A 23,245-nucleotide genomic window follows, 5' to 3' on the forward strand; every position below is an offset into this window, starting at 1 on the left:
GTAGTGTCTATAGTAGTAGTGAGGACCCCCAGTATCAGCCCCCCGGGTATAGTAGTGTCTATAGTAGTAGTGAGGACCCCCAGTATCAGCCCCCCGGGTATAGTAGTGTCTATAGTACTAGTGAGGACCCCCAGTATCAGCCCCCCAGGTATAGTAGTGTCTATAGTACTAGTGAGGACCCCCAGTATCAGCCCCCCCGTTATAGTAGTGTCTATAGTAGTAGTGAGGACCCCCAGTATCAGCCCCCCGGGTATAGTAGTGTCTATAGAATTATTGAGGACCCCCAGTATCAGCCCCCCTGTTATAGTAGTATCTATAGAAGTAGTGAGGACCCCCAGTATCAGCCGCCCGGGTATAGTAGTGTCTATAGAAGTAGTGAGGACCACCAGTATCAGCCCCCCGGGTATAGTAGTGTCTATAGAAGTAGTGAGGACCCCCATTATCAGCCCCCGGGTATAGTAGTAGTGAGGGACCCCCAGTATCAGCCCCCCGGGTATATTAGTGTCTATAGTAGTAGTGAGGACCCCTAGTATCAGCCCCCGGGTATAGTAGTGTCTATAGTAGTAGTGAGGACCCCCAGTATCGCCCCCCCGGGTATAGTAGTGTCTATAGTAGTAGTGAGGACCCCCAGTATCAGCCCCCCTGTTATAGTAGTGTCTATAGTAGTAGTGAGGACCCCCAGTATCAGCCCCCCGGGTATAGTAGTGTCTATAGTAGTAGTGAGGACCCCCAGTATCAGCCCCCCCATTATAGTAGTGTCTATAGAAGTAGTGAGGACCCCCAGTATCAGCCCCCCTGTTATAGTAGTGTCTATAGTAGTAGTGAGGACCACCAGTATCAGCCCCCCGGGTATAGCAGTGTCTATAGAAGTAGTGAGGACCACCAGTATCAGCCCCCCCTGTTATAGTAGTGTCTATAGTAGTAGTGAGGGACCCCCATTATCAGCCCCCCGGGTATAGTAGTGTCTATAGAAGTAGTGAGGACCCCCAGTATCAGCCCCCCGGTTATAGTAGTGTCTATAGTAGTAGTGAGGGACCCCAGTATCAGCCCCCCCAGGTATAGTAGTATCAGCCCCCCGGGTATAGTAGTGTCTATAGAAGTAGTGAGGACCCCCAGTATCAGCCCCCCGGGTATAGTAGTGTCTATAGCAGTAGTGAGGACCCCCAGTATCAGCCCCCCGGTTATAGTAGTGTCTATAGTAGTAGTGAGGGACCCCAGTATCAGCCCCCCGGGTATAGTAGTGTCTATAGTAGTAGTGAGGACCCCCAGTATCAGCCCCCCGGGGTATAGTAGTGTCTATAGAAGTAGTGAGGACCCCCAGTATCAGCCCCCCCTGTTATAGTAGTGTCTATAGTAGTAGTGAGGGACCCCAAGTATCAGCCCCCCCGGGTATAGTAGTGTCTATAGAAGTAGTGAGGACCCCCAGTATCAGCCCCCCGGGTATAGAAGTATTGAGGACCCCCAGTATCAGCCCCCCCCCCCCCGTTATAGTAGTGTCTATAGTAGTAGTGAGGACCACCAATATCAGCCCCCCGGGTATAGTAGTGTCTATAGAAGTAGTGAGGACCCCCAGTATCAGCCCCCCGGGTATAGTAGTGTCTATAGAAGTAGTGAGGACCCCCAGTATCAGCCCCCCGGGGATAGTAGTGTCTATAGAAGTATTGAGGACCCCCAGTATCAGCCCCCCTGTTATAGTAGTGTCTATAGTAGTAGTGAGGACCACCAGTATCAGCCCCCCGGGTATAGTAGTGTCTATAGAAGTAGTGAGGACCCCCAGTATCAGCCCCCCGGGTATAGAAGTAGTGAGGACCCCCAGTATCAGCCCCCCCGGGTATAGTAGTGTCTATAGTAGTAGTGAGGACCCCCAGTATCAGCCCCCCTGTTATAGTAGTGTCTATAGTAGTAGTGAGGACCCCCAGTATCAGCCCCCCGGGTATAGTAGTGTCTATAGTAGTAGTGAGGACCCCCAGTATCAGCCCCCCGGGTATAGTAGTGTCTATAGTACTAGTGAGGACCCCCAGTATCAGCCCCCCTGTTATAGTAGTGTCTATAGTAGTAGTGAGGACCCCCAGTATCAGCCCCCCTGTTATAGTAGTGTCTATAGAAGTAGTGAGGACCCCCAGTATCAGCCCCCCGGGTATAGTAGTGTCTATAGTAGTAGTGAGGGACCCCCAGTATCAGCCCCCCTGTTATAGTAGTGTCTATAGAAGTAGTGAGGACCACCAGTATCAGCCCCCCGGGTATAGTAGTGTCTATAGAAGTATTGAGGACCCCCAGTATTAGCCCCCCTGTTATAGTAGTGTCTATAGAAGTAGTGAGGACCCCCAGTATCAGCACCCCAGGTATAGTAGTGTCTATAGTAGTAGTGAGGACCCCCAGTATCAGCCCCCCCATTATAGTAGTGTCTATAGTAGTAGTGAGGACCCCCAGTATCAGCTCCCCGGGTATAGTAGTGTCTATAGTAGTAGTGAGGACCCCCAGTATCAGCCCCCCGGGTATAGTAGTGTCTATAGAAGTAGTGAGGACCCCCAGTATCAGCCCCCCCGGGTATAGTAGTGTCTATAGAAGTAGTGAGGACCCCCAGTATCAGCCCCCCGGGTATAGTAGTGTCTATAGTAGTAGTGAGGGACCCCCAGTATCAGCCCCCCTGTTATAGTAGTGTCTATAGTAGTAGTGAGGGACCCCCAGTATCAGCCCCCCGGGTATAGTAGTGTCGATAGAAGTAGTGAGGACCCCCAGTATAAGCCCCCCCTGTTATAGTAGTGTCTATAGTAGTAGTGAGGGACCCCAAGTATCAGCCCCCCGGGTATAGTAGTGTCTATAGTAGTAGTGAGGGACCCCAGTATCAGCCCCCCCAGGTATAGTAGTATCAGCCCCCCGGGTATAGTAGTGTCTATAGAAGTAGTGAGGACCCCCAGTATCAGCCCCCCGGGTATAGTAGTGTCGATAGAAGTAGTGAGGACCCCCAGTATAAGCCCCCCCTGTTATAGTAGTGTCTATAGTAGTAGTGAGGGACCCCAGTATCAGCCCCCCCAGGTATAGTAGTATCAGCCCCCCGGGTATAGTAGTGTCTATAGAAGTAGTGAGGACCCCCAGTATCAGCCCCCCGGGTATAGTAGTGTCGATAGAAGTAGTGAGGACTCCCAGTATAAGCCCCCCCTGTTATAGTAGTGTCTATAGTAGTAGTGAGGACCCCCAGTATCAGCCCCCCCCGGGTATAGTAGTGTCTATAGTAGTAGTGAGGGACCCCAGTATCAGCCCCCCCAGGTATAGTAGTATCAGCCCCCCGGGTATATTAGTGTCTATAGTAGTAGTGAGGACCCCCAGTATCAGCCCCCCGGGTATAGTAGTGTCTATAGAAGTATTGAGGACCCCCAGTATCAGCCCCCCGGTTATAGTAGTGTCTATAGTAGTAGTGAGGGACCCCCAGTATCAGCCCCCCGGGTATAGTAGTGTCTATAGAAGTAGTGAGGGACCCCAGTATCAGCCCCCCGGTTATAGTAGTGTCTATAGTAGTAGTGAGGGACCCCCAGTATCAGCCCCCCGGGTATAGTAGTGTCTATAGAAGTAGTGAGGACCCCCAGTATCAGCCCCCCCTGTTATAGTAGTGTCTATAGTAGTAGTGAGGGACCCCAAGTATCAGCCCCCCCGGGTATAGTAGTGTCTATATAAGTATTGAGGACCCCCAGTATCAGCCCCCCCTGTTATAGTAGTGTCTATAGTAGTAGTGAGGACCCCCAGTATCAGCCCCCCGTTATAGTAGTGTCTATAGTAGTAGTGATGACCACCAGTATCAGCCCCCCGGGTATAGTAGTGTCTATAGAAGTAGTGAGGACCCCCAGTATCAGCCCCCCCGAGTATATTAGTGTCTATAGAAGTAGTGAGGACCCCCAGTATCAGCCCCCCGGGGTATAGTAGTGTCTATAGTAGTAGTGAGGACCCCCAGTATCAGCCCCCCGGGTATAGTAGTGTCTATAGAAGTATTGAGGACCCCCAGTATCAGCCCCCCGGGTATATTAGTGTCTATAGTAGTAGTGAGGGACCCCAGTATCAGCCCCCCGGGTATAGTAGTGTCTATAGTAGTAGTGAGGGCCCCCAGTATCAGCCCCCCGGGTATAGTAGTGTCTATAGTAGTAGTGAGGACCCCCAGTATCAGCCCCCCGGGTATAGTAGTGTCTATAGAAGTAGTGAGGACCCCCAGTATCAGCCCCCCTGTTATAGTAGTGTCTATAGTAGTAGTGAGGACCACCAGTATCAGCCCCCCGGGTATAGTAGTGTCTATAGAAGTAGTGAGGACCCCCAGTATCAGCCCCCCGGGTATAGAAGTAGTGAGGACCCCCAGTATCAGCCCCCCGGGTATAGAAGTAGTGAGGACCACCAGTATCAGCCCCCCGGGTATAGTAGTGTCTATAGAAGTATTGAGGACCCCCAGTATCAGCCCCCCTGTTATAGTAGTGTCTATAGAAGTATTGAGGACCCCCAGTATCAGCCCTCCCATTATAGTAGTGTCTATAGAAGTATTGAGGACCCCCAGTATCAGCCCCCCTGTTATAGTAGTGTCTATAGTAGTAGTGAGGACCCCCAGTATCAGCCCCCCGGGTATAGTAGTGTCTATAGTACTAGTGAGGACCCTCAGTATCAGCCCCCCAGGTATAGTAGTGTCTATAGTACTAGTGAGGACCCCCAGTATCAGCCCCCCTGCTATAGTAGTGTCTATAGTAGTAGTGAGGACCCCCAGTATCAGCCCCCCTGTTCTAGTAGTGTCTATAGTAGTAGTGAGGACCCCCAGTATCAGTCCCCCCGGTATAGTAGTGTCTATAGAAGTATTGAGGACCCCCAGTATCAGCCCCCCTGTTATAGTAGTGTCTATAGTAGTAGTGAGGACCCCCAGTATCAGCCCCCCGGGTATAGTAGTGTCTATAGTACTAGTGAGGACCCCCAGTATCAGCCCCCCAGGTATAGTAGTGTCTATAGTACTAGTGAGGACCCCCAGTATCAGCCCCCCTGCTATAGTAGTGTCTATAGTAGTAGTGAGGACCCCCAGTATCAGCCCCCCTGTTCTAGTAGTGTCTATAGTAGTAGTGAGGACCCCCAGTATCAGTCCCCCCGGTATAGTAGTGTCTATAGAAGTATTAAGGACCCCCAGTATCAGCCCGCCCCCCCCCCCCCCCCGGTTATGCTAGTGTCTATAAAAGTAGTGAGGGACCCCCAGTAACAGCCCCCCAGGTATAGTGGTGTCTATAGTACTAGTGAGGACCCCCAGTATCAGCCCCCCGGGTATAGTAGTGTCTATAGAAGTAGTGAGGACCCCCAGTATAAGTCCCCGGGTATAGTAGTGTCTATAGTAGTAGTGAGGGACCCCCAGTATCAGCCTCCCCCCCGGGGTATAGTAGTGCCTAAAGAAGTAGTGAGGACCCCCAGTATCAGCCCCCCGGTTATGGTAGTGTCTATAGTAGTAGTGAGGACCCCCAGTATCAGCCCCCCTGTTATAGTAGTGTCTATAGAAGTAGTGAGGACCCCCAGTATCAGCCCCCCGGTTATGGTAGTGTCTAAAGAGGTAGTGAGGGACCCCCATCTCCTCGTCTTCCATCGCCCTGTTGTCTCGGACCCCTCTAAGTTTCACATTAGTGAATTTTTGGTGCAGCTTTACTTAATGGCAGCCGCTCAGTGGAGGAGGTCCGAGGGTGGGCGGAGCTAGAGGCGGCGATGAGGAGCCACCATCGCGGCCTATATCTATCTGCTCACAGCCGGACTAACCTTCCGGAGGAACCAGCTGGATGTCCGTCTTCAGCAGAACCGGATCCCCCCACGTGGACAACGCCGGAGACTTGGAGTGTTTTTCACCATAAATCTGACCTAAAGACAACGAGCAAGAGGAGCCGAGTCAGCTCAACCGCCGTGGCATCTACACCTGGGGGCACCGTCGTCGTCAGCGCTGCCGCCGTGGCATCTACGCCTGGGGGTCAGCGTCGTCGTCAGCGCTGCCGCCGTGGCATCTACACCTGGGGGGCACCGTCGTCGTCAGCGCTGCCGCCGTGGCATCTACACCTAAGGGCACCGTCGTCGTCAGCGCTGCCGCCGTGGCATCTACACCTGGGGGGCACCGTCGTCGTCAGCGCTGCCGCCGTGGCATCTACACCTGGGGGGCACCGTCGTCGTCAGCGCTGCCGCCGTGGCATCTACACCTAAGGGCACCGTCGTCGTCAGCGCTGCCGCCGTGGCATCTACACCTGGGGGCACCGTCATCGTCAGCGCTGCCGCCGTGGCATCTACACCTGGGGGCACCGTCATCGTCAGCGCTGCCACCGTGGCATCTACACCTGGGGGTCAGCGTCGTCGTCAGCGCTGCCGCCGTGGCATCTACACCTGGGGGCACCGTCGTCGTCAGCGCTGCCGCCGTGGCATCTACACCTGGGGGCACCGTCGTCGTCAGCGCTGCCGCCGTGGCATCTACACCTGAGGGCACCGTCGTCGTCAGCGCTGCCGCCGTGGCATATACACCCAGGGGGCACTGTTGTTGTCAGCGCAGGCGCCATGGCATATACACCTGGAGGTGGTGGATTAGGGTTGTCAGCACAGGCTCCGTGGAATCTACGTCCAGGGAGGGGCAGGGAAGGAAATCAGCATCGTCAGTGCAGTGGCATCTACGCTGGGGGGGGCAGCTTAGTCAGCGCACACCTGGTGGTGGGGAATCAGCATCGTCAGCACAGGCTCCGTGGCATCTACACAGGGAAGGGGGGAATCAGTGTCATCAGCACAGTGGATGCAATTACCTCCTTTCTTCACCACAAACGCCCACATGTCCCTCCAGCCGAGGCCGGCGGCTACCTGGCTGCCCAGACTCTTCAGCAGGTTCTTGGCCGTGTCTTTGAGGTGGAAGGAGCCCTCATCCTGCCGGGAAGAAACACTCATCATCCTGAGGCTGCACCACCAAGACCCGGCCACACAGAAGCTCATCATCCTGAGGCTGCACCACCAAGACCCGGCCACACAGAAGCTCATCATCCTGAGGCTGCACCACTGAGACCCAGACAGACACTCATCATCCTGAGGCTGCACCACCGAGACCTGGCCACACAGAAGCTCATCATCCTGAGGCTGCACCACCAAGACCCGGCCACACAGAAGCTCATCATCCTGAGGCTGCACCACCAAGACCCGGCCACACAGAAGCTCATCATCCTGAGGCTGCACCACTGAGACCCAGACAGACACTCATCATCCTGAGGCTGCACCACTGAGACCCAGCCAGACAGACACTCATCATCCTGAGGCTGCACCACTGAGACCCAGACAGACAGACACTCATCATCCTGAGGCTGCACCACTGAGACCCGGCCACACAGAAGCTCATCATCCTGAGGCTGCACCACCGAGACCCCGCCACACAGAAGCTCATCATCCTAAGGCTGCACCACTGAGACCCGGCCACACAGAAGCTCATCATCCTGAGGCTGCACCACCGAGACCCGGCCACACAGACGCTCATCATCCTGAGGCTGCACCACCGAGACCCGGCCACACAGACGCTCATCATCCTGAGGCTGCACCACCAAGACCCGGCCACACAGACGCTCATCATCCTGAGGCTGCACCACCAAGACCCGGCCACACAGACGCTCATCATCCTGAGGCTGCACCACCGAGTCCCGGCCACACAGACGCTCATCATCCTGAGGCTGCACCACCGAGACCCGGCCACAAAGACGCTCATCCTCCTGAGGCTGCACCACCAAGACCCGGCCACAAAGACGCTCATCATCCTGAGGCTGCACCACCGAGAACCAGCCACGCAGACGCTCATCATCCTGAGGCTGCACCACTGAGACTCGGCCACACAGACGCTCATCATCCTGAGGCTGCAACACCAAGACCGGGCCACACAGACACTCATCATCCTGAGGCTGCACCACTGAGACCCGGCCACACAGACGCTCATCATCCTGAGGCTGCACCACTGAGACCTGCCCACACCCACCGTCATTACTGCCGACTCAGAAGAAGTATCACGGACTCACCTTGACTGTGAAGATGAGGATACGGCCTCGGGCGACCATGTTGAGGAACAGGACCATGGCCTCGTCCTCGTGTGGGGAGTACGTGTCAAACACCCTTTTCGCCATGACGTGGCCCTGCGCAAGGAACGGACGCATTACTACGTAGCACAGCAAGAGCTGCCATCTGATTGGTTAGTATGGCTAGCAGAACTGGCTCCTCCCACCAAAACAGCATCCTCAGGCCGCCACACACTGCGGCTCTGACCAGGAGGGGGCAGTATATATATATATATATATAGCCGTGGTACCGTTGCCTGATTCAGCACAATGACGTGGACGCCTCTTCCTTGTTCCCGGGCCTCGTCTTCCAGCACCTGTCAACCACAGAGCAGCCGTTACACGGACCCGCCAACACCTGCAGGCATAACTGTGATGAAGGGCTCCCACTGGAGTGCCCTCCAACGATCAAGACCCAAGACCGCCCCCCTCACCCCCCGATCCAGACCCAAGACCGCCCGCCTCCCCACCCGATCCAGACCCAAGACCGCCCGCCTCCCCACCCGATCCAGACCCAAGACCGCCCCCTCCCCCCCCGATCCAGACCCAAGACCGCCCCCTCCCCCCCCGATCCAGACCCAAGACCGCCCGCCTCCCCACCCGATCCAGACCCAAAACAGCCCCCGTCCCCAACCGATCCAGACCCAAAACAGCCCCCCTCCCCAACCGATCCAGACCCAAGACCGCCCCCCTCCCCACCGGGGCCAGACCCAAGACCGCCCCCCTCCCCACCGGGGCCAGACCCAAGACCGCCCCCCTCCCCACCCGAGCCAGACCCAAGACCGCCCCCCTGCCCACCCGAGCCAGACCCAAGACCGCCCCCCTGCCCACCCGAGCCAGACCCAAGACCGCCCCCCTGCCCACCCGAGCCAGACCCAAGACCGCCCCCCTGCCCACCCGAGCCAGACCCAAGACCGCCCCCCTCCCCACCCGAGCCAGACCCAAGACCGCCCCCCTCCCCACCCGAGCCAGACCCAAGACCGCCCCCCTCCCCACCCGAGCCAGACCCAAGACCGCCCCCCTCCCCACCCGAGCCAGACCCAAGACCGCCCCCCTCCCCACCCGAGCCAGACCCAAGACCGCCCCCCTCCCCACCCGAGCCAGACCCAAGACCGCCCCCCCTCCCCACCCGAGCCAGACCCAAGACCGCCCCCCCTCCCCACCCGAGCCAGACCCAAGACCGCCCCCCCTCCCCACCCGAGCCAGACCCAAGACCGCCCCCCTCCCCACCCGAGCCAGACCCAAGACCGCCCCCCTCCCCACCCGAGCCAGACCCAAGACCGCCCCCCTCCCCACCCGATCCAGACCCAAGCCAGCTCCTCCCCCCCATCCCCACCGGTCGGGACCCAAGCCCGCTCCCCCCCCATCCCCACTGGTCCGGACCCAGTCGCGCCCCAACAGAATGGCGCACTCACAGTCGTCCCATCCACTGCGATGTAAACCTTCGACCGACTGGAGTAAACCTCGACGTCCAGAACTCTCCTGCCGCCGGCGCCTCGATGGGGGAACTCCGCGTTCTGCACATCGTCATCTGTGGAACACGTGCATAAAGAAATGCGTCCTGGAAGTGGCGTGGGTAAAATATGGCGCAGATCCCTGCGGCTCACCGTAATCTTGCTCCACATCCTCCTCGCTGACCGCCCGCCGTGTCTCCAGGATCAGCTTGATGTTAACGATGACGGTAACGAGCAGGAAGAGAACCGCCGCTGTCTGCGGGAGGAAGCCATATTGAAAGAACAGTACACCATCATTGCTGAGCCGCGCTCCGGCGACGCCCCGCCCACTCCTGTCCTTCCTGTCCCTTGGACGGCCGCCGGCGCTCACACGCAGTACTGACTTTCCGGTGCCAGGCAATGACACGGATCCCGCAATGCGCCTGCAGTGCTCACTGCCTGCTCTAGCTGTGCCCCCCCATCGCTGACGGTTTCCCAACCAGGCACATCCCCCGCCCCCTGCCGACGGTTCCCCTCATCGGGCACATCCCCCGCCCACCTAATAATAACAATCTGTATTTGTATAGCGCCAACATATCCCGCAGCGCTTACATAGACGGGGGAATACAGAAAGACAAAAGTACAGACATTACAGAACCGCGGTTACATAGTAATCAGCTGATGGAGACAGTAGGGGTGCGGGGCCTGCTCCAACGAGCTTACATACTACAAGTAATGGGGTGATACAGAAGGTAAAGGGGCTGGAGATGTGCACTGTATGGGAGGTGGAGGAGACGGGCCCCGTGTGGCGGGGTGGAGGAGACGGGCCCCGTGTGGCGGGGTGGAGGAGACGGGCCCCGTGTGGCGGGGTGGAGGAGACGGGCCCCGTGTGGCGGGGTGGAGGAGACGGGTCCCGTGTGGCGGGGTGGAGGAGACGGGCCCCGTGTGGCGGGGTGGAGGAGACGGGCCCCGTGTGGCGGGGTGGAGGAGACGGGCCCCGTGTGGCGGGGTGGAGGAGACGGGCCCCGTGTGGCGGGGTGGAGGAGACGGGCCCCGTGTGGCGGGGTGGAGGAGACGGGCCCCGTGTGGCGGGGTGGAGGAGACGGGCCCCGTGTGGCGGGGTGGAGGAGACGGGCCCAGTGTGGCGGGGTGGAGGAGACGGGCCCAGTGTGGCGGGGTGGAGGAGACGGGCCCAGTGTGGCGGGGTGCAGAGTGAGGGATGCTATACACAACCAATGGTCAGACATTTAGCCGTGTGACGGCAGGATCAGTATGACTGGAGGAGCGGTTTATGACGGCTGGCAGGGATTGCAGTCAGTAGGTCAGGGAGCATGTTATCAGGCGGAGTACAGAGGGGTTTGTTTAGGGAATTCGGTATGCCTCTCTGAAGAGGTGCGTTTTTAGAGCACGCCTGAAGTTCTGCGAGTCCTGGATTGCCCGGGTAGCCTTTGGTAGTGCGTTCCAGAGGACCGGTGCTGCTCTGGAGAAGTCTTGGAGGCGGGAATGAGAAGTTCGAATTAGAGGGGCACTCAGTCTGCTTTGTTAGCAGACCGGAGAGCCCGGGCTGGGTGATGGATTGAGATGAGGGAGGCGATATAGGGCGGCGCTGTGGATGAGGGATACAATATAGGGCGGCGCTGTGGATGAGGGATACAATATAGGGCGGCGCTGTGGATGAGGGATACAATATAGGGCGGCGCTGTGGATGAGGGATACAATGTAGGGCGGCGCTGTGGATGAAGGATACAATATAGGGCGGCGCTGTGGATGAGGGATACAATATAGGGCGGCGCTGTGGATGAGGGATACAATATAGGGCGGCGCTGTGGATGAGGGATACTATATAGGGCGGCGCTGTGGATGAGGGATACTATATAGGGCGGCGCTGTGGATGAGGGATACAATGTAGGGTGGTGCAGCGCTGTGGAAGAGGGATACAATGTGGGGCGGTGCGGCGCTGTGGATGAGGGATACAATGTAGGCGGGCGCTGCGCTCTGGATGAGGGATGCAATGTAGGGCGGTGCGGTGCTGTGGATGAGGGATACAATGTAGGGCGGTGCGGTGCTGTGGATGAGGGATACAATGTAGGGCGGCGCGGTGCTGTGGATGAGGGATGCAATGTAGGGCGGTGCTGTGGATGAGGGATACAATGTAGGGCGGTGCTGTGGATGAGGGATACAATGTAGGGCGGTGCTGTGGATGAGGGATACAATATAGGGCAGCACGGTGCTGTGGGTGAGGGATACAATGTAGGGCAGCACGGTGCTGTGGGTGAGGGATACAATGTAGGGCAGCACGGTGCTGTGGGTGAGGGATACAATGTAGGGCAGCACGGTGCTGCGGGTGAGGGATACAATGTAGGGCAGCACGGTGCTGCGGGTGAGGGATACAATGTAGGGCGGTGCTGCGGATGAGGGATACAATGTAGGGCGGTGCTGCGGATGAGGGATACAATGTAGGGCGGTGCTGTGGATGAGGGATACAATGTAGGGCGGTGCTGTGGATGAGGGATACAATGTAGGGCGGTGCTGTGGATGAGGGATACAATGTAGGGCGGTGCTGTGGATGAGGGATACAATGTAGGGCGGTGCTGTGGATGAGGGATACAATGTAGGGCGGTGCTGTGGATGAGGGATACAATGTAGGGCGGTGCTGTGGATGAGGGATACAATGTAGGGCGGTGCTGTGGATGAGGGATACAATGTAGGGCGGTGCTGTGGATGAGGGATACAATGTAGGGCGGTGCTGTGGATGAGGGATACAATGTAGGGCGGTGCTGTGGATGAGGGATACAATGTAGGGCGGTGCTGTGGATGAGGGATACAATGTAGGGCGGTGCTGTGGATGAGGGATACAATGTAGGGCGGTGCTGTGGATGAGGGATACAATGTAGGGCGGTGCTGTGGATGAGGGATACAATGTAGGGCAGCACGGTGCTATGGATGAGGTATACAATGTAGGGCGGTGCTGTGGATGAGGGATACAATGTAGGGCAGCACGGTGCTGTGGATGAGGGATACAATGTAGGGCGGCGCAGTGCTGTGGATGAGGGATACAATGTAGGGCGGTGCTGTGGATGAGGGATACAATGTAGGGCGGTGCTGTGGATGAGGGATACAATGTAGGGCGGTGCTGTGGATGAGGGATACAATGTAGGGCGGTGCTGTGGATGAGGGATACAATATAGGGCGGTGCTGTGGATGAGGGATACAATATAGGGCAGCACGGTGCTGTGGGTGAGAGATACAATGTAGGGCAGCACGGTGCTGTGGGTGAGGGATACAATGTAGGGCAGCACGGTGCTGTGGGTGAGGGATACAATGTAGGGCAGCACGGTGCTGTGGGTGAGGGATACAATGTAGGGCGGTGCTGCGGATGAGGGATACAATGTAGGGCGGTGCTGTGGATGAGGGATACAATGTAGGGCGGTGCTGTGGATGAGGGATACAATGTAGGGCAGCACGGAGCTGTGGATGAGGTATACAATGTAGGGCGGTGCTGTGGATGAGGGATACAATGTAGGGCAGCACAGTGCTGTGGATGAGGGATACAATGTAGGGCGGCGCTGTGGGTGGGGGATACAATGTAGGGCAGCACGGTGCTGTGGATGAGGGATACAATGTAGGGCGGTGCTGTGGATGAGGGATACAATGTAGGGTGGCGCGGTGCTGTGGATGAGAGATACAGTGTAGTGCGGAGCGGTGCTGTGGATGAAGGATACAATGTAGGGCGGCGCTGTGGATGAGGGATACAATGTAGGGCGGTGCTGTGGATGAGGGATACAATGTAGGGCGGTGCTGCGGATGAGGGATACAATGTAGGGCGGTGCTGTGGATGAGGGATACAATGTAGGGCGGTGCTGTGGATGAGGGATACAATGTAGGGCAGCACGGTGCTGTGGATGAGGTATACAATGTAGGGTGGTGCTGTGGATGAGGGATACAATGTAGGGTGGTGCTGTGGATGAGGGATACAATGTAGGGTGGTGCTGTGGATGAGGGATACAATGTAGGGTGGTGCTGTGGATGAGGTATACAATGTAGGGTGGTGCTGTGGATGAGGGATACAATGTAGGGTGGTGCTGTGGATGAGGGATACAATGTAGGGTGGCGCGGTGCTGTGGATGAGAGATACAGTGTAGTGCGGAGCGGTGTTGTGGATGAAGGATACAATGTAGGGCGGCGCGGTGCTGTGGGTGGGGGATACAATGTAGGGCAGCACGGTGCTGTGGATGAGGGATACAATGTAGGGCGGTGCTGTGGATGAGGGATACAATGTAGGGCGGTGCTGTGGATGAGGGATACAATGTAGGGTGGCGCGGTGCTGTGGATGAGAGATACAATGTAGGGCGGGGCGGTGCTGTGGGTGAGGGATACAATGTAGGGCGGGGCGGTGATGTGGGTGAGGGATACAGTGTAGTGCGGAGCTGTGGATGAAGGATACAATGTAGGGCGGGGCGGTGCTGTGGGTGAGGGATACAATATAGGGAGGTGCTGTGGATGAGGGATACAATGTAGGGCGGTGCTGTGGATGAAGGATACAATGTAGGGCGCTGCTGTGGATGAGGGATACAATGTGGGGCGGCGCGGTGCTGTGGATGAGGGATACAATGTAGGGCGGCGCGGTGGGATACAATGTAGGGCGGTGCTGTGGATGAGGGATACAATGTAGGGCGGTGCAGTGGATGAGGGATACAATGTAGGGCGCTGCTGTGGATGAGGGATACAATGTAGGGCGGTGCTGTGGATTAGGGATACAATGTAGGGCGGTGCCGTGGATGAGGGATACAATGTAGGGTGGTGCTGTGGATGAGGGATACAATGTAGGGCGGTGCGGTGGATGAGGGATACAATGTAGGGCGGTGCTGTGGATGAGGGATACAATATAGGGCAGCACGGTGCTGTGGATGAGGTATACAATGTAGGGCGGTGCTGTGGATGAGGGATACAATGTAGGGCGGTGCTGTGGATGAGGGCTACAATGTAGGGCAGCACGGTGCTGTGGATGAGGGATACAATGTAGTGCGGCGCGGTGCTATGGATGAGGGATACAATGTAGGGCGGTGCTGCGGATGAGGGATACAATGTAGGGCGGTGCTGTGGATGAGGGATACAATGTAGGGCGGTGCTGTGGATGAGGGATACAATGTAGGGCGGTGCCGTGGATGAGGGATACAATGTAGGGTGGTGCTGTGGATGAGGGATACAATGTAGGGCGGTGCTGTGGATGAGGGATACAATGTAGGGCGGCGCGGTGCTGTGGATGAGTGATACAATGTAGGGCGGTGCTGTGGATGAGGGATACAATGTAGGGCGGTGCTGTGGATGAGGGATACAATGTAGGGCGGTGCTGTGGATGAGGGATACAATGTAGGGCGGTGCGGTGCTGTGGATGCGGGATACAATGTAGGGCGGTGCTGTGGATGAGGGATACAATGTAGGGCGGTGCTGTGGGTGAGGGATACAATGTAGGGCAGTGCTGTGGATGAGGGATACAATGTAGGGCGGTGCTGTGGATGAGGGATACAATGTAGGGCGGTGCAGTGCTGTGGATGAGGGATACAATGTAGGGTGGCGCGGTGCTGTGGATGAGGGATACAATGTAGGGCGGTGCTGTGGATGAAGGATACAATGTAGGGCGGCGCGGTGCTGTGGATGAGGGATACAATGTAGGGTGGCGCGGTGCTGTGGATGAGGGATACAATGTAGGGCGGCTCGGTGCTGTGGATGAGGGATACAATGTAGGGCGGTGCTGTGGATGAGGGATACAATGTAGGGCGGTCGGTGCTGTAGGTGAGGGATACAATGTAGGGCGGCATGGTGCTGTAGATGAGGGATACAATTTAGGGCGGTGCTGTGGATGAGGGATACAATGTAGGGCGGTGCTGTGGATGAGGGATACAATGTAGGGCGGTCGGTGCTGTGGGTAAGGGATACAATGTAGGGTGGCGTGGTGCTGTGGGTGAGGGATACAATGTAGGGCGGCGCAGTGCTGTGGGTGAGGGATACAATGTAGGGCGGTGCTGTGGATGAGGGAAACAATGTAGGGCGGTGCTGTGGATGAGGGATACAATGTAGGGCGGTGCTGTGGATGAGGGATACAATGTAGGGCGGTGCTGTGGATGAGGGATACAATGTAGGGCGGTGCTGTGGATGAGGGATACAATGTAGGGCAGCCCGAAGCTATGGATGAGGGATACAATGTAGGGCGGTGCTGTGGATTAGGGAAGCAACGTAGGGCGGTGCTGTGGATGAGGGATACAATGTAGGGCGGTGCTGTGGATGAGGGATACAATGTAGGGCGGTGCTGTGGATGAGGGATACAATGTAGGGCGGCGCGGTGCTGCGGATGAAGGATACAATGTAGGGCGGTGCTGTGGATGAAGGATACAATGTAGGGCGGCGCTGTGGATGAGGGATACAATGTAGGGCGGTGCTGTGGATGAAGGATACAATGTAGGGCGGCGCTGTGGATTAGGGATACAATGTAGGGTGGCGCTGTGGATGAGGGATACAATGTAGGGCGGTGCTATGGATGAGGGATACAATGTAGGGCGGCGCAGTGCTGTGGATGAGGGATACAATGTAGGGTGGCACTGTGGATGAGGGATACAATGTAGGGTGGCGCGGTGCTGTGGATGAGGGATACAATGTAGGGCGGTGCTGTGGATGAGGGATACAGTGTAGTGCGGAGCGGTGCTGTGGATGAAGGATACAATGCAGGGCGGGGCGGTGCTGTGGATGAAGGATACAATGTAGGGCGGGGCGGTGCTGTGGATGAAGGATACAATGTAGGGCGGCGCGGTGCTGTGGATGAGGGATACAATGTAGGGCGGTGCTGTGGATGAGGGATACAATGTAGGGCGGTGCTGTGGATGAGGGATACAATGTAGGGCGGTGCTGTGGATGAGGGATACAATGTAGGGCGGTGCTGTGGATGAAGGATACAATGTAGGGCGGCGCGGTGCTGTGGATGAGGGATACAATGTAGGGCGGCGCGGTGCTGTGGATGAGGGATACAATGTAGGGCGGCGCGGTGCTGTGGATGAGGGATACAATGTAGGGCGGCGCGGTGCTGTGGATGAGGGATACAATGTAGGGCGGCGCGGTGCTGTGGATGAGGAATACAATGTAGGGCGGTGCTGTGGATGAGGGATACAATGTAGGGCGGTGCTGTGGATGAGGGATACAATGTAGGGCGGTGCTGTGGATGAAGGATACAATGTAGGGCGGCGCGGTGCTGTGGATGAGGGATACAATGTAGGGCGGCGCGGTGCTGTGGATGAGGGATACAATGTAGGGCGGCGCGGTGCTGTGGATGAGGGATACAATGTAGGGCGGCGCGGTGCTGTGGATGAGGGATACAATGTAGGGCGGTGCGGTGCTGTGGATGAGGGATACAATGTACGGCGGCGCGGTGCTGTGGATGAGGGATACACTGTAGGGCGGTGCTGTGGATGAGGGATACAATGTACGGCGGCGCGGTGCTGTGGATGAGGGATACACTGTAGGGCGGTGCTGTGGATGAGGGATACAATGTAGGGCAGCCCGAAGCTATGGATGAGGGATACAATGTAGGGCGGTGCTGTGGATGAGGGAGGCAACGTAGGGCGGTGCTGTGGATGAGGGATACAATGTTGGGCGGTGCTGTGGGTGAGGGATACAATGTAGGGCGGCGCTGTGGATGAGGGATACAATGTAGGGCGGTGCTGTGGATGAAGGATACAATGTAGGGCGGCGCTGTGGATGAAGGATACAATGTAGGGCGGCACTGTGGATGAGGGATACAATGTAGGGTGGCGCTGTGGATGAGGGATACAATGTAGGGTGGTGCTGTGGATGAGGGATACAATGTAGGGCGGTGCTATGGATGAGGGATACAATGTAGGGCGGCGCAGTGCTGTGGATGAGGGATACAATGTAGGGCGGTGCTGTGGATGAGGGATACACTGTAGGGCGGTGCTGTGGATGAGGGATACAATGTAGGGCAGTGCTGTGGATGAGGGATACAATGTAGGGCAGCACGGTGTTGGGGATGAGGGATACAATGTAGGGCGGTGCTGTGGATGAGGGATACAATGTAGGGCGGGGCGATGCTGTGGATGAAGGATACAATGTAGGGCGGCGCTGTGGATGAGGGATACAATGTATGGTGGCGCTGTGGGTGAGGGATACAATGTAGGGCGGTGCTGTGGATGAGGGATACAATGTAGGGCGGCGCTGTGGATGAGGGATACAATGTAGGGCGGCGCTGTGGATGAGGGATACACTGTAGGGCGGTGCTGTGGATGAGGGATACACTGTAGGGCGGTGCTGTGGATGAGGGATACAATGTAGGGCGGTGCTGTGGATGAGGGAGGCAACGCAGGGCGGTGCTGTGGATGAGGGATACAATGTAGGGCGGCGCGGTGCTGTGGATGAGGGATACAATGTAGGGCGGCGCGGTGCTGTGGATGAAGGATACAATGTAGGGTGGTGCTGTGGATGAAGGATACAATGTAGGGCGGTGCTGTGGATGAAGGATATAATGTAGGGTGGTGCTGTGGATGAGGGATACAATGTAGGGCGGCGTGGTGGATGAGGGATACAATGTAGGGTGGCGCTGTGGGTGAGGGATAGAATGTAGGGCGGTGCGGTGCTGTGGATGAGGGATACAATGTAGGGCGGCGCAGTGCTGTGGATGAGGGATACAATGTAGGGCGGTGCTGTGGGTGAGGGATACAATGTAGGGCGGTGCTGTGGGTGAGGGATACAATGTAGGGCGGCTCTGTGGATGAGGGATACAATGTAGGGCGGCGCGGTGCTGTGGATGAGGGATACAATGTAGGGCAGCGCGGTGCTGTGGATGAGGGATACAATGTAGGGCGGCGCGGTGCTGTGGATGAGGGATACAATGTAGGGCGGCGCGGTGCTGTGGATGAGGGATACAATGTAGGGCGGTGCTGTGGATGAGGGATACAATGTAGGGTGGCGCGGTGCTGTGGATGAGGGATACAGTGTAGGGCAGCACGGTGCTGTGGATGAGGGATACAATGTAAGCCGGTGCTGTGCTGTGGATGAGGGATACAATGTAGGGTGGTGCGGTGCTGTGGATGAGGGATACAATGTAGGGCGGTGCTGTGGATGAGGGATACAATGTAGGGCGGTGCTGTGGGTGAGGGATACAATGTAGGGCGGTGCTGTGGATGAGGGATACAATGTAGGGCGGCGCGGTGCTGTGGTTGAGGGATACAATGTAGGGCGGCGCGGTGCTGTGGATGAGGGATACAATGTAGGGCGGTGCTGTGGGTGAGGGATACAATGTAGGGCAGCGCGGTGCTGTGGATGAGGGATACAATGTAGGGTGGTGCTGTGGATGAGGGATACAATGTAGGGCAGCACGGTGCTGTGGATGAAGGATACAATGTAGGGCAGCACGGTGCTGTGGATGAGGGATACAATGTAGGGCAGCACGGTGCTGTGGATGAGGGATACAATGTAGGGTGGCGCGGTGCTGTGGATGAGGGATACAATGTAGGGTGGCGCGGTGCTGTGGATGAGGGATACAATGTAGGGCGGTAAGGTGCTGTGGATGAGGGATACAATGTAGGGCGGCGCGGTGCTGTGGATGAGGGATGCAATGTAGGGCGGTGCTGTGGATGAGGGATACAATGTAGGGTGGCGCAGTGCTGTGGATGAGGGATACAATGTAGGGCAGCACGGTGCTGTGGATGAGGGATACAATGTAGGGCGGTAAGGTGCTGTGGATGAGGGATACAATGTAGGGCGGTGCTGTGGATGAGGGATACAATGTAGGGCGGTGCTGTGGATGAGGGATACAATGTAGGGCGGTGCTGTGGATGAGGGATACAATGTAGGGCGGTGCTGTGGATGAGGGATACAATGTAGGGTGGCGCAGTGCTGTGGATGAGGGATACAATGTAGGGCAGCACGGTGCTGTGGATGAGGGATACAATGTAGGGCGGTAAGGTGCTGTGGATGAGGGATACAATGTAGGGCGGTGCTGTGGATGAGGGATACAATGTAGGGCGGTGCTGTGGATGAGGGATACAATGCAGGGCGGTGCTGTGGATGAGGGATACAATGTAGGGCGGCGCGGTGCTGTGGATGAGGGATACAATGTAGGGCGGTGCTGTGGATGAGGGATACAATGTAGGGCGGTGCTGGGGATGAGGGATACAATGTAGGGCGGCGCGGTGCTGTGGATGAGGGATACAATGTAGGGCGGTGCTGTGGATGAGGGATACAATGTAGGGCGGTGCTGTGGATGAGGGATACAATGTAGGGCGGCGCTGTGGATGAGGGATACAATGTAGGGCGGCGCTGTGGATGAGGGATACAATGTAGGGCGGTGCTGTGGATGAGGGATACAATGTAGGGCGGTGCTGTGGATGAGGGATACAATGTAGGGCGGTGCTGTGGATGAGGGATACAATGTAAGGCGGTGCTGTGCTGTGGATGAGGGATACAATGTAGGGCGGTGCGGTGCTGTGGATGAGGTATACAATGTAGGGCGGTGCTGTGGATGAGGGATACAATGTAGGGCGGTGCTGTGGATGAGGGATACAATGTAGGGCGGCGCTGTGGATGAGGGATACAATGTAGGGCGGCGCTGTGGATGAGGGATACAATGTAGGGCGGCGCTGTGGATGAGGGATACAATGTAGGGCGGCGCTGTGGATGAGGGATACAATGTAGGGCGGCGCTGTGGATGAGGGATACAATGTAGGGCGGTGCTGTGGATGAGGGATACAATGTAGGGCGGTGCTGTGGATGAGGGATACAATGTAGGGCGGTGCTGTGGATGAGGGATACAATGTAGGGCGGTGCTGTGGATGAGGGATACAATGTAGGGCGGTGCTGTGGATGAGGGATACAATGTAGGGCGGTGCTGTGGATGAGGGATACAATGTGGGGGGCGCTGTGCTGTGGATGAGGGATACAAAGTAGGGCGGCGCGGTGCTGTGGATGAGGGATACAATGTAGGGCGGCGCTGTGGATGAGGGATACAATGTAGGGCGGTGCACATCCCCCGCCCCCTGTGATGCCCCGCCCTGTCGACAGTTGCCCCACCTGGCACATCCCCGCCCCCTGTGATGCCCGCCCCCTGCTGCCGGTTGCCGCACCTGGCCCATCACCTGCCCCTGTGATTCCCCGCCCCTGCTGCCGGTTGCCCCACCTGGCACATCCCCTCCCCCTGTCGACGGTTGCCCCACCCCCTGTGATTCCCCACCCCTGCTGACAGTTGCCCCACTTGGCACATAACCCGCCCCCGTGATGCCTCGCCCCTGCTGCCGGTTGCCCCGCCCCTGTGATTCCCCGCCCCCAGTCGATGGTTGCCCCGCCCCCTGTGATTCCCCACCCCTGCTGACGGTTGCCCCACCTGACACATTCCCCGCCCCCGTGATGCCCCACCCCTGCTGCCGGTTGCCCCACCTGGCACATCCCCCACCCCCTGTGATGCCCCTCCCCCAGTCGACGGTTGCCCCGCCCCCTGTGATTCCCCACCCCTGCTGACGGTTGCCCCACCTGGCACATCCCCCGCCCCCTGTGATTCCCCACCCCTGCTGACGGTTGCCCCACCTGGCACATCCCCCGCCCCCATGATGCCTCACCCCTGCTGCCGGTTGCCCCACCTGGCACATCCCCCACCCCCTGTGATGCCCCTCCCCCAGTCGACGGTTGCCCCGCCCCCTGTGATTCCCCACCCCTGCTGACGGTTGCCCCACCTGGCACATCCCCCGCCCCCTGTGATGCCCCGCCCCTGCTGCCGGTTGCCCCACCTGGCACATCCCCCACCCCCTGTGATGCCCCGCCCCTACTGCCGGTTGCCCCACCTGGCACATCCCCCACCCCCTGTGATGCCCCTCCCCCAGTCGACGGTTGCCCCGCCCCCTGTGATTCCCCACCCCTGCTGACGGTTGCCCCACCTGGCACATCCCCCGCCCCCGTGATTCCCCACCCCTGCTGACGGTTGCCCCACCTGGCACATCCCCCGCCCCCGTGATTCCCCACCCCTGCTGACGGTTGCCCCACCTGGCACATCCCCCACCCCCTGTGATGCCCCACCCCCTGTGATGCCCCGCCCCTACTGCCGGTTGCCCCACCTGGCACATCCCCCACCCCCTGTGATGCCCCTCCCCCAGTCGACGGTTGCCCCGCCCCCTGTGATTCCCCACCCCTGCTGACGGTTGCCCCACCTGGCACATCCCCCGCCCCCGTGATGCCCCACTCCTACTGCCAGTTGCCCCACCTGGCACATCCCCCGCCCCCGTGATTCCCCACCCCTGCTGACGGTTGCCCCACCTGGCACATCCCCCGCCCCCGTGATTCCCCACCCCTGCTGACGGTTGCCCCACCTGGCACATCCCCCGCCCCCGTGATTCCCCGCCCCTGCTGACGGTTGCCCCACCTGGCACATCCTCCGCACCGCCCGCTGGCTGCTCAGCTTGTATTTCCAGGCCAGGTACCAGCTGCGCTTCTTGCCCCGGCCGCTGGGGGCGCTCTTGTCCATCGCAGCCGGGGGCCCCGGGGTGCTTAGCTGCATCAGTGGCGGGCCCGCTGCTCGGCTCTCTGGGCAAGAAGCATGGAGACTGCGGAGAGAAGGGACAGCGTCAGGCGGCGGGAACTATCTTACATCATCATGGGGGCGTGTCCTTATGGAGACCCGCTCATCGCCGCAGCGCTCACCGGCTGCACACCGGCCGGTACCGGAGACTCCTCTCATTGCATCGCAGAGCAGCGGGGCGCACGTACACACGTGACCTGTACGTACCGAGCGTGACCAATAAGGAAAGCGATGTGTCAGCCAATAGAAAGCTTCGCCCCGCCCAGGGGAGGGGTTAATAGTCGCTACGTAGAGCAGGGGTGAACGAGGAGCCCCGCCCTTATGGGAGTATAAAGATGGCGGTGGGTGGAGGCGGGCAGCATATTTGTAGTTTACGCTTAGGTTAAGCGGCGCTGCTGATTAGAGCCACCTGATTGGCTCTTCGGCACCACGTGACTACACAGCGTGCACGCGCATTGCCTTCAGCAGCCGTGCACTACACAATATAGTTAAGCAACACGGGGTTAGGCTTTATGGTTAGTTTGAGGGTTTAGGGTTAGGTTAAGGGTTAGGTTTAGGGTTGGGGTTTAGGTTTAGCTAACCCTAAACCGTAACCCTAACCCCGTGCTGCTTAAGTGTAGTGTGTAGTGCACGGCTGCTGAAGGCAATGCGCGTGCACGCTGTGTAGTCACGTGGTGCCGAAGAGCCAATCAGGTGGCTCTAATCAGCAGCTCTGCTTAACCTAAGCAATTAGTGCTAATATGCAGGCGGGCAGCTGCAGCCCCGCAGGCATATTTGTGATTTCTGCTACGGCTCTGCCCTAACAACCAATCAGGTTGCTGTAATTGCTGATTGTTGCAGAGGTGGGGAAGAAGATGTTAACATGTGCCCCCCCCCCCCCCCGCGCATATTTGTGATTTCAGCCGCACTTAAGCAGCGCTGCTGATTGGAGCCACCTGATTGGCTCTTCGGCACCACGTGACTACACAGCGTGCACGCGCATTGCCTTCAGCAGCCGTGCACTACACACTACAGTTAAGCAGCACGGGGTTAGGTATAGGGTTAGTTTTAGGGTTTAGGGTTAGGTTTAGGGTTTAGGGTTAGTTTTGGGGTTTAGGGTTAGGTTTAGGGTTAGTTTTGGGGTTTAGGGTTAGGTTTCGGGTTAGTTTTAGGGTTTAGGCTTAGGTTTCGGGTTAGTTTTAGGGTTTAGA

The 23,245-nt window shown here is 57.8% G+C and overlaps 1 protein-coding gene across 1 annotated transcript in view; it reads right to left on the minus strand.

Annotated features, from left to right (window-relative positions):
* The window catches only part of POMGNT1 (protein O-linked mannose N-acetylglucosaminyltransferase 1 (beta 1,2-)), a 107,169-nt gene extending 84,887 nt beyond the window's left edge, over positions 1 to 22,282 (minus strand). Inside the window, exons 1-8 of the mRNA XM_066598041.1 lie at positions 22,178 to 22,282; positions 21,900 to 22,080; positions 9,662 to 9,764; positions 9,470 to 9,585; positions 8,306 to 8,371; positions 8,019 to 8,132; positions 6,774 to 6,891; positions 5,758 to 5,856 (exon numbers count right to left, since the gene is read on the minus strand). Coding sequence (XP_066454138.1) covers positions 5,758 to 5,856; positions 6,774 to 6,891; positions 8,019 to 8,132; positions 8,306 to 8,371; positions 9,470 to 9,585; positions 9,662 to 9,764; positions 21,900 to 22,034 — 751 coding nt within the window. The 5' untranslated portion in view covers positions 22,035 to 22,080; positions 22,178 to 22,282. The remainder of the gene's footprint in view (positions 1 to 5,757; positions 5,857 to 6,773; positions 6,892 to 8,018; positions 8,133 to 8,305; positions 8,372 to 9,469; positions 9,586 to 9,661; positions 9,765 to 21,899; positions 22,081 to 22,177) is intronic.
* Positions 22,283 to 23,245: the final 963 nt, after the last annotated feature.

Source organism: Eleutherodactylus coqui, chromosome 3 (assembly GCF_035609145.1).
Source record: "Eleutherodactylus coqui strain aEleCoq1 chromosome 3, aEleCoq1.hap1, whole genome shotgun sequence".
In the NCBI taxonomy this organism is placed as follows: Eukaryota; Metazoa; Chordata; class Amphibia; order Anura; family Eleutherodactylidae; genus Eleutherodactylus; species Eleutherodactylus coqui.